The sequence below is a fragment of the Pseudoliparis swirei genome, chromosome 8, assembly GCF_029220125.1.
Source record: "Pseudoliparis swirei isolate HS2019 ecotype Mariana Trench chromosome 8, NWPU_hadal_v1, whole genome shotgun sequence".
Classification (NCBI taxonomy): Eukaryota; Metazoa; Chordata; class Actinopteri; order Perciformes; family Liparidae; genus Pseudoliparis; species Pseudoliparis swirei.
This window is the reverse complement of record NC_079395.1, coordinates 12,309,585-12,322,038: the sequence shown is the minus strand read 5'-3', so window position 1 is coordinate 12,322,038 and position 12,454 is coordinate 12,309,585. Positions and strand designations below refer to the sequence as shown.

Sequence of the window (12,454 nt, the reverse complement as noted above, 5' to 3'; positions counted from 1 at the left end):
GAGAGTGACCAGGTGTCCACCTACACACACAAACACATATTCCTGAACACAACCATTCTTTCTTTTTCCAACACGATTCAAAGGGAATGAAAGTATCGGACCTGGCAACAAGACTGACAGTTACACGGAGTCCAGCACCTCTTTCCAGCAGGCCTGCCATGTTACTGGTCCTTTCAGGCTCCCTTTGACTGGACACAGGGCAAGACATCACTCAGAACATCTCCTGCCTGTGCGGATCGCTGTCTTCATTCAAGACCCACACGCTCGTTATGAAACAACTACAGAAAAACAGAAACAGTAAATAGTGTTTGAAGATATACATATGCTAAAATAGATATGTTTAAAACCTTAAATGGACACACACTATGAATTAGGTCAAATTCTCATTTAATGTTGCTCCGACAGATGCAATGTGAGGCTTATACTAATCTTTTTAACACACGTAGCATTACAATAAGACATTTCATTTATTGTAACACAAAGTGAAAGGTTAGTGGTGAGCATGTAGTTGTTTTAGAGAAAGCAAATGTTTAAAACTGTCTGCAGACAGAACAGAGATGCAGGTTGCCCTTCCCACCATTAAATAGCGAGCGACTACTGTTTCTTGAAATAAGTGAGGTTGATTACAAAGTTTGGTGTAAATTTGCGAAAGACAGGAAAAGCAGATCTCTCATAATGGGTAGAAATAGTAAACTGTGTTGTCACGCCACAATGAAACCACAACCAACAAGGAACTGATCCTTAGACTGATCCTTAATCAAAGTAGTACGAACTGGAGCGAAGATCAGTTCCAGTCAAATATTCTTTCAAAACTAAAAGGAATGTGAGATCTCAGACCAGCTCTCTAAATCTTGAGGACTGATACAGACTTCAGGTATCATTTCACGAATATTAACACTGGCTCAATGTGTTCGGCATTTTTTCTTCTAGATTTATTTTAACCATTGTTTCCTCTGTGATACCAGGTTACTTGTGCTTGTAACATTTAACACTACTGACATAACTAAATTAAATACTTAGTCCATAAAAAACAAACACATTTTGATCCCTAAAGGTTGGAACAAGCAGGTGGACTATGAGCCAGGGACTGGAAGCAGGCAGCTGTTTCCCAAGATTCACATAGAGACGTGTGGAGGTCCTCTGTCTAGCGTGAAGGCGATGTTAGAGCTTCAGACCAATCACATCGGGAAGGGCTGTGATCGGGAAACATACACTGAGAAGTCTCTGCAAAAACTCTGTGGTAAGTAGAGAGAAAGAAGAAGAAGAGAGAAAAGGCAGTGTTTTAAGAAGTAGATGGTCCTTGAAATAGTGAGGTACTATGTAAGACTCTGGGACTTTGAGAGAGCAAAGGGTAGGAATAAAAATGACAGACAAGGAAAATGTGTATTTAACGAAGAAATTAACTCTTGACATCTTAGCCTCAGCTTTGTGCACTATGGTCATTTTCAACACACATTCTAACACATTCTTAACGCTTCATCAGTATTTACACTTCTCAAAAAAGGTATTGATTTTCAATTTGTCAATATGTCACACAAGCCGGTGATTTAAAAAAGTGAGTTGTTGATTATACTATTTCTTGTAAACCAATAATTTACTCTTATAATTGTCAAATGACTTGATATGAGTGAGAGGGAATGTTTAGGGCCAGCAAGAATCAGATTTTGATTGAGTACATGGTACATGGTGGCAAAAGTAGTTTAATTTAGTAACCGTGGTGTGTGACATGAGCCACACCAAATAGCCAGTAAAATCAGATTACAACTGATAATTCACCTTCTCTAAACATTTATTCTGACATGCACAAACAACATTATAACTTATGTATGCTGACTTCTGGTACAAAATCTCCAGGGAACCAGTTTCCCTGCAGGTTGCTACTCTGTGCAGGTCCCCTGACTGCGTTGTATTATGTGATCGACACATCCAGGTGCAGCATCCGGCAGCACCGACCTCCTCCCTGCCCCCGGCCCTTCCACAAACTGGACGGCCTCTCTGCTGACTGACAGTAGCCGCGACAGCGACCTCATGTACAGATTCGACGGCCATCAGGCGGCTAATGTTCCAGATCACGTGGTGCCCCAAAACCTGACCAACCAGTTCACCATAGCAACTTGGATGAAACACGGGCCCAGTCCAGGACTCAGAGCTGAGAAGGAAACCTTACTGTGTAACTCTGACAAGACGGGTGAGGAAATATTGTTTACATGCTCAATCTTAAGAAGTATATTTACATCCTCTAACATGATAGAGAGGGAACATTTTACCAACTTGTATAAAAAAATGAACTGTCCTATATTTGAGAGACATCTGTGCTCTACTTTAGGATAACTTTGATTCTTACGTCCCTTTTACTGAAACAATTAACATTTTGATTTTCTAGTGTACTCAGCATTAGGAACACAATATGAACAAAACATGATCAATACAATAGAAAGACGGATAAGACTGAATCCCACAATGGCAAGTGTCTTTGAAACTTTAAACTTTTTCCAAACTGCATTTCTGAACTGAGCTGCCTGAACTGTGGACTTAAGCCCAATAGTCTCACAGATGGCTTATTAGCTGATGAAATGTGTGGTCTGAGTGGTTTGTGTCACCATCAGAATCTTAGAAAACATTTTTTTCATTGAAACTTTTTGGCTTACGGAAATGAATGTTACCAGAAGGCATGTTGGGAAGGCCAGATCACCAATACTGTGCGTTGAAATGCTCACGTATTTCATCATGTCAACCGTCTGGCTGAGCCTGGTGACATCAAAGATATAACTAGGATGATGAATACTGAAGTCCCAGTGAAACAGAAGTAACACTGTCTTTAGCTTCTGTCCTGTAAGTACTCCCCAGTGAAAACAGAATATTTGAGCGGTGTAAAGTTACAAGAGTAATTTTATTGGAGCAATGCAAAGTGGCTCACAGCGACAGAGGTCTGAGGCGCCACACATCCCCCTTGTTACTTAGAGTTGCCCATGTATTGATTGATGGATGTTATGATATAATTACTTGAAATAGGTTGATACTAGTTTATGTAAGGGTATTTGGTTAATAAAAGAAAAAAAGATAATTGGATTTTGATATAAAATCAATGTTTTTTGGGGGGAAATTCTACACACACATTATGATCACGGATCTGTACTAAAAGGGCTAAAAGGGCTTCACTCATCTCAACTTTAAACAGTTATATACCAAATTGTTTGTTGTCAGTATGTCAAATTTATTTATACTGACATTCCTTATTCTAAACCCATCATCCCTTTTTTATATTTGAATTCGAGAGTTCACACTGCGACAGACTATCAGAAATATAAGTAATGCCAAGACATTAAATGATAATATTAAAATGTTCCCCAACCTGAAGTGTAAGGGTGAACAAAATATATGTAAACACCATTTTCATATCTTGTAATTGCTTTAAAAAAACGGTGAATGCTTTGTATTAACTGTATTATTACAAACTGAATGATGCTACATGTTCACAATATTGCTTTGACATTGTTTTGAACTGATGGGTCGCAAATGACAAACATCTGTTACCGCAAAATTGGATTTAAAGTGTTGCACACTTTGCATCTCATCCCATGTCAAGCTGATTTATTTATAAAAGCAGAGCAAGTGGCACTCACCTTTTATTGCCATCTTACACAGACACCAGTCGATAATCAAAAAGCAGCCATAACAGCAGCATGCACTCTGTTACCCCACTTTCGGTCATGCTGACAGCTGTGTTGTGATGCAGAGAGCCCATCTGTGGTCGCTGAAAAGAGTTTAGTCTTTCACACAGCTGTGCTACATGGCTTCTTTTTATTTTGATGGCTCCGGAAAGAAATCCATACAAAAATCCAAGGAGCAGATGCTTCAGTCTTTGGGTGACCGTGCATCTTCCACATTGCAGAAATGAACCGCCACCATTACTCGCTGTATGTCCACAACTGCCGCCTGGTGTTCCTGCTCAGAAGAGATTTCACTCAAGTCGACACTATCCGACCTGCCGAGTTCCACTGGAAACTGGAGCAGGTGAGAAGTGTGTTTGCGTGAGCGTGTTTGTGTCCTATTTGAGTGTGTAGATTCAGGGTGATTCTCTACAGCAGGTGAAGGGCTATCATTATCTGTGTAGTGAAAAGAGAGACTCTCCATTCTAATTACCGGAGGCCCTCCATCACTTTCTGTTCCTCGCTAAAGGAGATAAAAGGGTAGAAGACACTTTTATCTTATGTAGACACACACACACACACACACACACACACACACATACCTATGCAAGCATATACCCAAAGTGGGAAATCTTTTTAGTTATGGGTAATTGCTCACTTTTGCACAGCGCTTTCCCGATGCACACAATAGTGTACTGTTAATAACGCATTTCAGAGGACATTATGCACATTTGAGGTTTTAGTCCTCAGTGTCATCTGTTTTTGTCCCCTCCCTTGAAAACATTACAACGCAGGGTAAAGGGAGTGTGAGTCCCATCAGTAAGGTTGACGCTTGAATAAAAAAACGTTCATCTGAAGGTTGTCTCGTCATTTTAGTTCACCAAGCAGCAAAGATGTTTGACTGTGAAAAGAAGAAAAATCCCTGGAGTGTAAATTATATTAATTATAAGCAAATGACCTCAGGCATAGGAATCTCCCCTTTCTACAGACTTTCCCAAGCTCACAAAATGGTTGATGTAAATCTAATAGTGTGCCCTGGTGATAGAGCCCATGTCCACTTCATACTGAGATTATCACAAAATACTTTGTAATTACAGAAAGCTCTTTGGAGTTGTTGCTCATGAAGCAGATTAAAATAGATTGATGTGTGTGTGATGTATGTTCATATCTGTGTGACCATGCTTTTTATTTTGGATTTAATCCTATCTGTTATATATATTAAGTTCGTTCTTGGAAATATTATAGTCACAGCTTTGGTTTCTAGTGTTATGCAGTCCTTCCTTGTCAGCATGCAAACGTCCCGGTGTGTTTCCCAGGCATCTGTGCAGGTGTGTACCCTCCAACCAGGTGGTTGTGTGTTCTGGGTCAAAGGTAGATTGAAAAGGATTTTTCTCAGTCCAGTGTTCTTTTCTCCTGAGGCCCATGAAGGCGGCTGTGACAAATAAAAGGGCAGCCAAGTAGCAGACTGATGACTTTTCTCAGCAAACAAGCTCAAGACTCAGTTCTATTTCAGTCTCTCTTCCACTTATTCTCTCTCTCATTCTCCCGGGTATCCCATTTGCTCCTTTGTGTGGATCTGGCGAAGGACCACGGAGGAAGCGTGCAGTCAAAGAGAATATGTGATGAGTTATTCACCAGTACAAATCACTTGTGCAGAGACTCTCATTCAATAAAAATGGTAGTTGGTCTGAAATACAGGAGGTAATTGAGACAATTAATGGAACAGAGCCATTTTGTCTGTTTTTAGTTATACCTGTACTTTTACTCTAAAAAACAACATAGTGACGGCCGTTTTCCAAGATGCCGTACTCTAGACAGGCCACAAACCAATGGGTGAGGTCACAATGACTACATCCATTTCTACAGTCTATGATATTTACACTTCGTTTCTCCTGGCTGACAGATCGCTGTATGATGGACACATCCAGGTCCCTTGTGTCATTTTATCAAATACAAATTCTGGATGAGACCAGCCGGTCTGTTATACATTGTATTACTGTGCTACTGTAACCATTTGATTGTCATATTAATACTTTCTTGTTCAGTATCTCTACACGTGTACTAAGGAAGAAGTAATGTACGGGAATAAGCTACTCCTATCTTGTAGTTAATAATGAGTACAAGCTCAGGGAGTATGGTATGAATGTGGTGGATGGAGAGTAGAAGGAGAAGAGATAACTGTGGGGTGTCACAGCTGCTTCTTACTCTCCTTGTTCCTCGAGCACTTAGAAGGGACACTCAATGGCTTCCGCTGGAACTCCATTTAGCGCTATTGATTTTGCAATGCTCACCCCAAGAGGAGGAGGAGGGGGGAGGGGTGGGGGCAGAGAGGGATGAAAAGATGCTAGAAAAAAGAGGGTGAGAGATAGAGGCTTCCATTTTCCATGTCGATCGAAGACATTGAAGGAATGTCACATCTGACAGAAACTCTCACACAAACACACACACACACACACACACACACACACAAACAAAATGCTTTTGTTCTTCCTCTTTCTCAGCCTCGGTAATAGAGTATATCTCCCCTCTAGGCACACTATTTACTCTCCTTGAGCCTAGTAAGCCTATCAGCTCAATCCAGCCGTTGAAAAGATATTCACTCACAGTCAAAAGGTCCTTTATAAATCAAGATACATTTTTCTAATGTCCTGTAAACCAAAGGAAGGAACGAGTTAAATATGCAAATAAAATCACACAAAGCAAAGGCGAAGGAGAAAAGTGGATAAAGAAGCCATTACCCAGGTATTTTTGATACGGTTCAAGTTTGAACATCTTCCTGTTGGCATTGTAACATAAGAAAGTGTGTTTGTGATGTGTCTTTGATGTGAACCCTTCAAATAAGGATGTTTTTACATACAGCAGGGTACGTATAGATAGAACACAAGGACAACTACGCAACCTGAAGCGTCTGAGTTGATACAATAAGCAGTATTTTTCTCAGTTTTCTCATGTATGAGATTTCAGAAATATTAGTCGAGGGCCGAAGATCATTTGTGATGGCAGTTGTTTCACAGCAGTCCAAGATAACGGTTCTATTGACGGGGTAGATCATGCGTTGTGAATCACGGCTGAATTTTCCAATGTTGCCAATTATACTGCTTCAGACAGAGGCAAACCCCCCTATTTATTAGAGTTCAATTGTCAGGACTGAATGTTGGAGTTGTACAAAATGTCACTCATTAATTGTCTATGCAGCATCTCCATAATGTTCCTTATCAGGCTGCTGAAGCCATGCTGCTTCTGCCACGGCTTGTTCTCTGTCCTGCGTTGATTAGAAACCTCCCTCTGTTTCCGAGTATTAATTGGATGGTGTGTGTGTGTGTGTGGGGGGGGGGTGTAATGTGTGTCCTTCTATGCCAGTTTATTGTAGATACCAGAAGAGATTGAATTTCCTATACAAAGAGTGATTTAGTTCCACCTCAAACACAAGACACTTACTGATGAATGTTTCACTTCAGTTTTAATTATTTGCTTATAATGCCTAGATTTCAGTAATCAATACAACAAAGACATTCGAGTACAAGGTCAAGGCAACAAGTGACTGATACTGTTTACTGGGAATCACTCTTAATTTTGCAAGTCCCTCTCACAAGGTCCCAGCATGCAGCACACTTTATAATAATACTAATAATACTAATAATAGAAAACAGTACAAAAGGGGGAAGACAAAGAGCAACAGAGGAGATATTGAGCGTGGCCTGCAGCGTATGCATCTTGAGTTTGTGTTTCTTTTTTTTCTGGCTGCTATTTTTCAAATGACCTCGACTCAGCCATCGAGCCGGCAGGATTTTCCGTCCACCGCGCGGACAGAACAAAGACTCTCTCTGGTAAAGATCGTGGAGGGGGGGTATGTCTCATGATAAACAGATCTTGGTGCAACCAAAGTCATGTACATACTCTCAAGTCGTTCTGTTCCCCGGACCTGGAGTACCTAATGCTCATGTGTCGACCATTCTGGCTACCGCGGGAGTTTACAGCAGTCACCGTAACTGCTGTGTACATTCCGCCTCAAGCTAACACGGACATAGCGCTGAAGGAACTCTACGGGGCGATCAGCGAGCAGGAGTCGGCACACCCCGAGGCTGCTTTCATTGTGGCGGGGGACTTCAACAAAGCGAACCTGAAGAAAGTTCTCCCGAAGTTCTACCAACACATAAAAAGCAACACGAGGGGAGCGGATTCTCGACCACTGCTACACTCCCTTCCGGGATGGATACAAAGCCCTCCTCCGCCCACCGTTCGGCAAATCGGACCACCGCTCCATCCAACTACTCCCCGCCTACAGGCAGAGGCTTAAGCGGCAACCAATCGCTGTGAAGGAAGTGCAGCGCTGGTCGGACCAATCGGAGTCTATGCTACAGGACTGTTTTGAACGTGCTGACTGGGATATGTTCAGGGTCGCGTCGGACAACAACGTCAGTGAGTACGTGTCCTCAGTCACCGGGTTCATCAAGAAATGCATAGATGACGTTGTTCCTACCAAGTCGGTTCGGATTTATCCCAACCAGAAACCGTGGATAAATGGCGATGTTCGCGCTGCACTCCGCACGCGTAACACCGCCTTTGACTCCGGGAATATGGCGGAATACAAAAGAGCCCGCTATGACCTCCGTAAGACCATCGGCTCTGCCAAGCGGGAGTTCAGGAACAAGGTGGAGGAAAAGCTCAAGAGCCATGACGTGAGAGGTGTGTGGAAGGGCTACAGACAATCACGGACTTCAGAGGAAAACCAGCGGTGAAGAGACCTCCTCTACCTCCCTCTCAGGCGAGCTAAATTCATTCTTTGCTCGGTTCGACGTGAGCGGCAGCCCGCCGAAGGCAGCGCCGCCGAGGAGACCAGCCCGCTGTTCATCTCAGGGGCTGGCGGGGGCGGGGCCTTCAAGGGGGGGGACATCCGGAAGGCGGCAGGTCCCGACCACATCCCGGGCGCGCCTCAGAGCATGTGCAGACCAGTTGGCAGGAGTCTTCGCAGACATCTTCAACCTCTCCCTGTCCCAGGCTGTTGTTCCTGAGAGCTTCAAGATGTCCACCATTGTGCCTGTCCCCAAACACCCCAAGGTAACCTGCCTGAATGACTGGAGACCCGTAGCCCTCACCTCGATTGTCAGTAGATGCTTGAGAGGTTGGTCAAGGACTTCATTTGTTCCATGTTGCCTGCCACGCTGGACCCATGGCAATTTGCATATCGTCAAAACAGATCCACCGACGACGCAATTGCCATGGCACTTCACACCGCCCTTTCCCACCTGGAGGAGGAACTGTTGTGTGCGAATGCTGGTTGTGGACTACAGCTCAGCGTTCAACACTATTGTTCCCGCCAAGCTCGACACCAAGCTCAGAGGTCTAGGCCTGCACTCTACCATGTGCAGCTGGATACTGGACTTCCTGTCGGGCCGCCGCCAGGTGGTGAGGATGGGCGGTACCACCTCAGAGCCGCTGACCCTCAACACGGGAGCCCCTCAGGGATGCGTGTTGAGCCCTCTCCTCTACTCCCTGTACACCCACGACTGCACGGCCATGCACAGCTCCAACGTCATCATCAAGTTTGCTGGCGACACAACAGTGTTGGGGCTGATTACCGACGACGACGAGACAGCCTACAGGGAGGAGGTTGGATCACTGGTACAGTGGTGCCAGGAGAACAGCCTCGTCCTCAACGTCAAGAAGACCAAGGAGCTGATCGTGGACTACAGGAAGCGGAGAGGAGAGCACACCCCATCTCCATAGACGGAGTTGCAGTAGAGAGGTCAGCAGCTTCAAGTTCCTCGGCGTGCACATCTCCGAGGACCTCACATGGACCACGCACACCACTCACGTGGTGAAAAGGGCCCAACAACGCCTGTATTTCCTTAGGCGACTGAGGAAATTCAACATGGCCCCCGCATCCTCAGAACATTCTACACCAGTACCATCGAGAGTGTTCTGACAGGTTGCATCACCGTCTGGTACGGGAACTGCACCGCCCTGGAGCGTAGGGCACTACAGAGGGTGGTGCGGTCGGCACAGTACATCGTTGGAGGTGAGCTTCCCTCCATCCTGGACATATACACCAAGCGGTGCGTGGCCAGGGCCAAACGGATGATGAAAGACAATAACCACCCCGGCCACAAACTGTTCACCCTTCTACCGTCAGGCAGGCGATACCGCAGTATCAAGTGCCGCACGAACAGACTGAGGGACAGCTTCTTCAGTCAGGCCATCAGGCTGCTGAACAAGGACTGAGACCCTCATTAACACTACACACCAGAACATATTCTGTGAATATCTATGGCCATGGTGTATATTTTATTACATTGTTTATGTATATATATATTGTATGTATATACATATATATATATATATAGTCTCAAAAAAAGTGTATATTTTATTACATTGTTTTATATATATATATTGCCATGATGTATATTCTATTACATTGTTTTATATATATATATAGTTAATACTTTCTTCTTTTTGTGTGTGGATATTGTATAGTTTATTCTCATTCTTATTCTTTTTTTAGTCTGCTACTGCTGTCGGGTGTTTTGCACATAAGAATTTCACGAACCGATTATACTTGTATAAAAGGGGATGTGACAATAAAAACTTGAAACTTGAAACTTGAAACTTGAGAGCTCAGCTGTACTTTGTCTGCTTCAGGCCCTTCCTGTCCTGTCGAGCTGATGCATCTCACTAGATGTACGTCTTTGCAGTGTGTTGTCTGGAGTGTGTGTGTCTGAATGTGTAAGAGGCAGGGAGCTTAATGCCACTACCCGCTACTTATAGACCACTCAGCAGACATGCTGAGTGGCGTGTCTGAGTGTGCTCCCGCCAGTGTGCTACTCTATCGACTGCTCGCTTCTTTTTTCTTCTCTTAAGGCAAAGAAAGCTTTTCACACTGACCTTAAAGCCGGGTCCTGCAAAATCAAATATTTGTTTCTAAACCAATGATGTATGTTATGAACTAACATTACTGAATTGTGAAGATAGACCGTTACACTGCTTTTAACCATTTTCGTTGTTTAGGATTTTTTTTGGCCGGCCTGAAATCACACTGGAGCCATCCTCAGCAACCTCTCCCCGAACATCAAATAGAAATGTAGAGCACAAGGCATCAGTAGTTCTGCTGCTCAATCGCAAGTTACTATACTTACATACCACGTCTATGGTAGGCCAACTATTATTGGTGTATTGGTCATCTGGCCAACCGCAACCAATCCCAGTGGGCATGTGGACCATTTAAAAGTTTTACTGGCCCTCTCTGTCTCCTTTCCTTTTTTATGACTGTGAAACCTAATTTATATACTTGCCAATTTATTTTCTCATTTAAATCTGGTTGAGTGATAAATAGCATATTGTGTGACATATATATTTAATTCTGTTTTACCGAGACTATAAAGGTTACACTTTTTTTTTTATCCTGCAGGAAAACACAATGTCCAAGCAGATCTTGTGGTGGCATACATGTTACGTAATCATACGTCTCACATCACTTTTTTAAAATCCGTGTCACTGACAAGAGCGTTCGTAACTTATTGTAACATGTTGTCGCTTTTGGGTTAAGAGTGAAACTGATGTGATCTCTGCCCCACTGTGACTCCAAGGTCCACAAGCAGACAGCATACACCGGCTCATAAACCAGAGATGCCACACGTGAAAAAGGAGGGCAGGGAGGCGGAGGGCAACACAGAGCCATGTGTGGAGAACACATATATATATACAAATAATCTTACACGCTCTTCACACAGCAAAAGGTGGGGACGCACATTCTGTAGCAAACAGTCTCCATGCAGCTCCACAACAATGTTAATGTTAAGACTGAGGTGTAAATGAGGGATTTGACTGTAAGGCTACTTACTGTGCTTCTGCAAGCATCCTGAGAGAGATGTTGGCTCAGACGGGGATCCCAAAGAAAACAGACGTAGAACTCCTCCTTACTTTTTAAATGTTTGACTTTTTCACTTTTTGACTGCTTGACGCTGAAGCCAAATGGGAGCAGAACATAGTCACACGGCGCTTAAACAGTATGTCACCAGGGCAGACGTAAGAAAGGCTCTTTTCCTTTCTTCCTTTCTTTTACTGTTTTTTCCTATTTGTTTTTCTTTCTTTCACTATCTGTGTCATTAAACCACCACACTGACAGATAATATACTTGCATCAATAATTCATGCAAAAACAGTGGCAGAAGAGAGGAGAGGCAAGGAATATGAATAGGAGCAACAGTGATCAAAAGGGAAAGAATAGAGGTGCACATTAAGAAAGAAGGAGGAGGGGATAGCATGGGAAGGAAAAACAGAAGAAGAAAGTTCAGACAAAGAGATATCAAACAGGATAATGAAAAGAGGAAGAAAGGAGGGATGGTGCCTTTGCACAAAGCTAAAATGAAAAAAACTCAACTAAATTACTAAATTAACAGAAAGTAAGCAGTCGATATGTTTGTAGACGACAACAACAAACATGTTCAAGGAACCAATCTTAACTTTAATTGTACCCTTCACATCAGAAAACAGTGTTCTGAATATCATTATATATGGTTTGTATCCTTGCATAAAGAAGGCTCCTCCCATCCAAAACCTCTCCAATGTATCAAAATAAATTTGACCCCATTAAAGAACTTCTCAGCAGCCTGCAGAATGTCCTCATTATTCTGTTGATGTCGGCACATTCACTATGCCCCCATTTGCTTTCTGAGAATGAGGAATTGTGTTCGCGTTTTTCTCACCGGCAATCTGCACAATAAGCCAAACTAGTTTATGACCTGAATCATATAACCTATGCTCCGCACACAAGAGCATTTGGGAATCAGCTCCCTGTGTAGTTGTTCT

The 12,454-nt window shown here is 43.2% G+C and overlaps 1 protein-coding gene across 1 annotated transcript in view; it reads left to right on the top strand.

The window, feature by feature from the left end:
• clstn2a (calsyntenin 2a) overlaps positions 1-12,454 on the top strand; it is a 145,894-nt gene that overhangs the window by 116,783 nt on the left and 16,657 nt on the right. Inside the window, exons 7-9 of the mRNA XM_056420941.1 lie at positions 1,055-1,240; positions 1,931-2,188; positions 3,893-4,014. Coding sequence (XP_056276916.1) covers positions 1,055-1,240; positions 1,931-2,188; positions 3,893-4,014 — 566 coding nt within the window. The remainder of the gene's footprint in view (positions 1-1,054; positions 1,241-1,930; positions 2,189-3,892; positions 4,015-12,454) is intronic.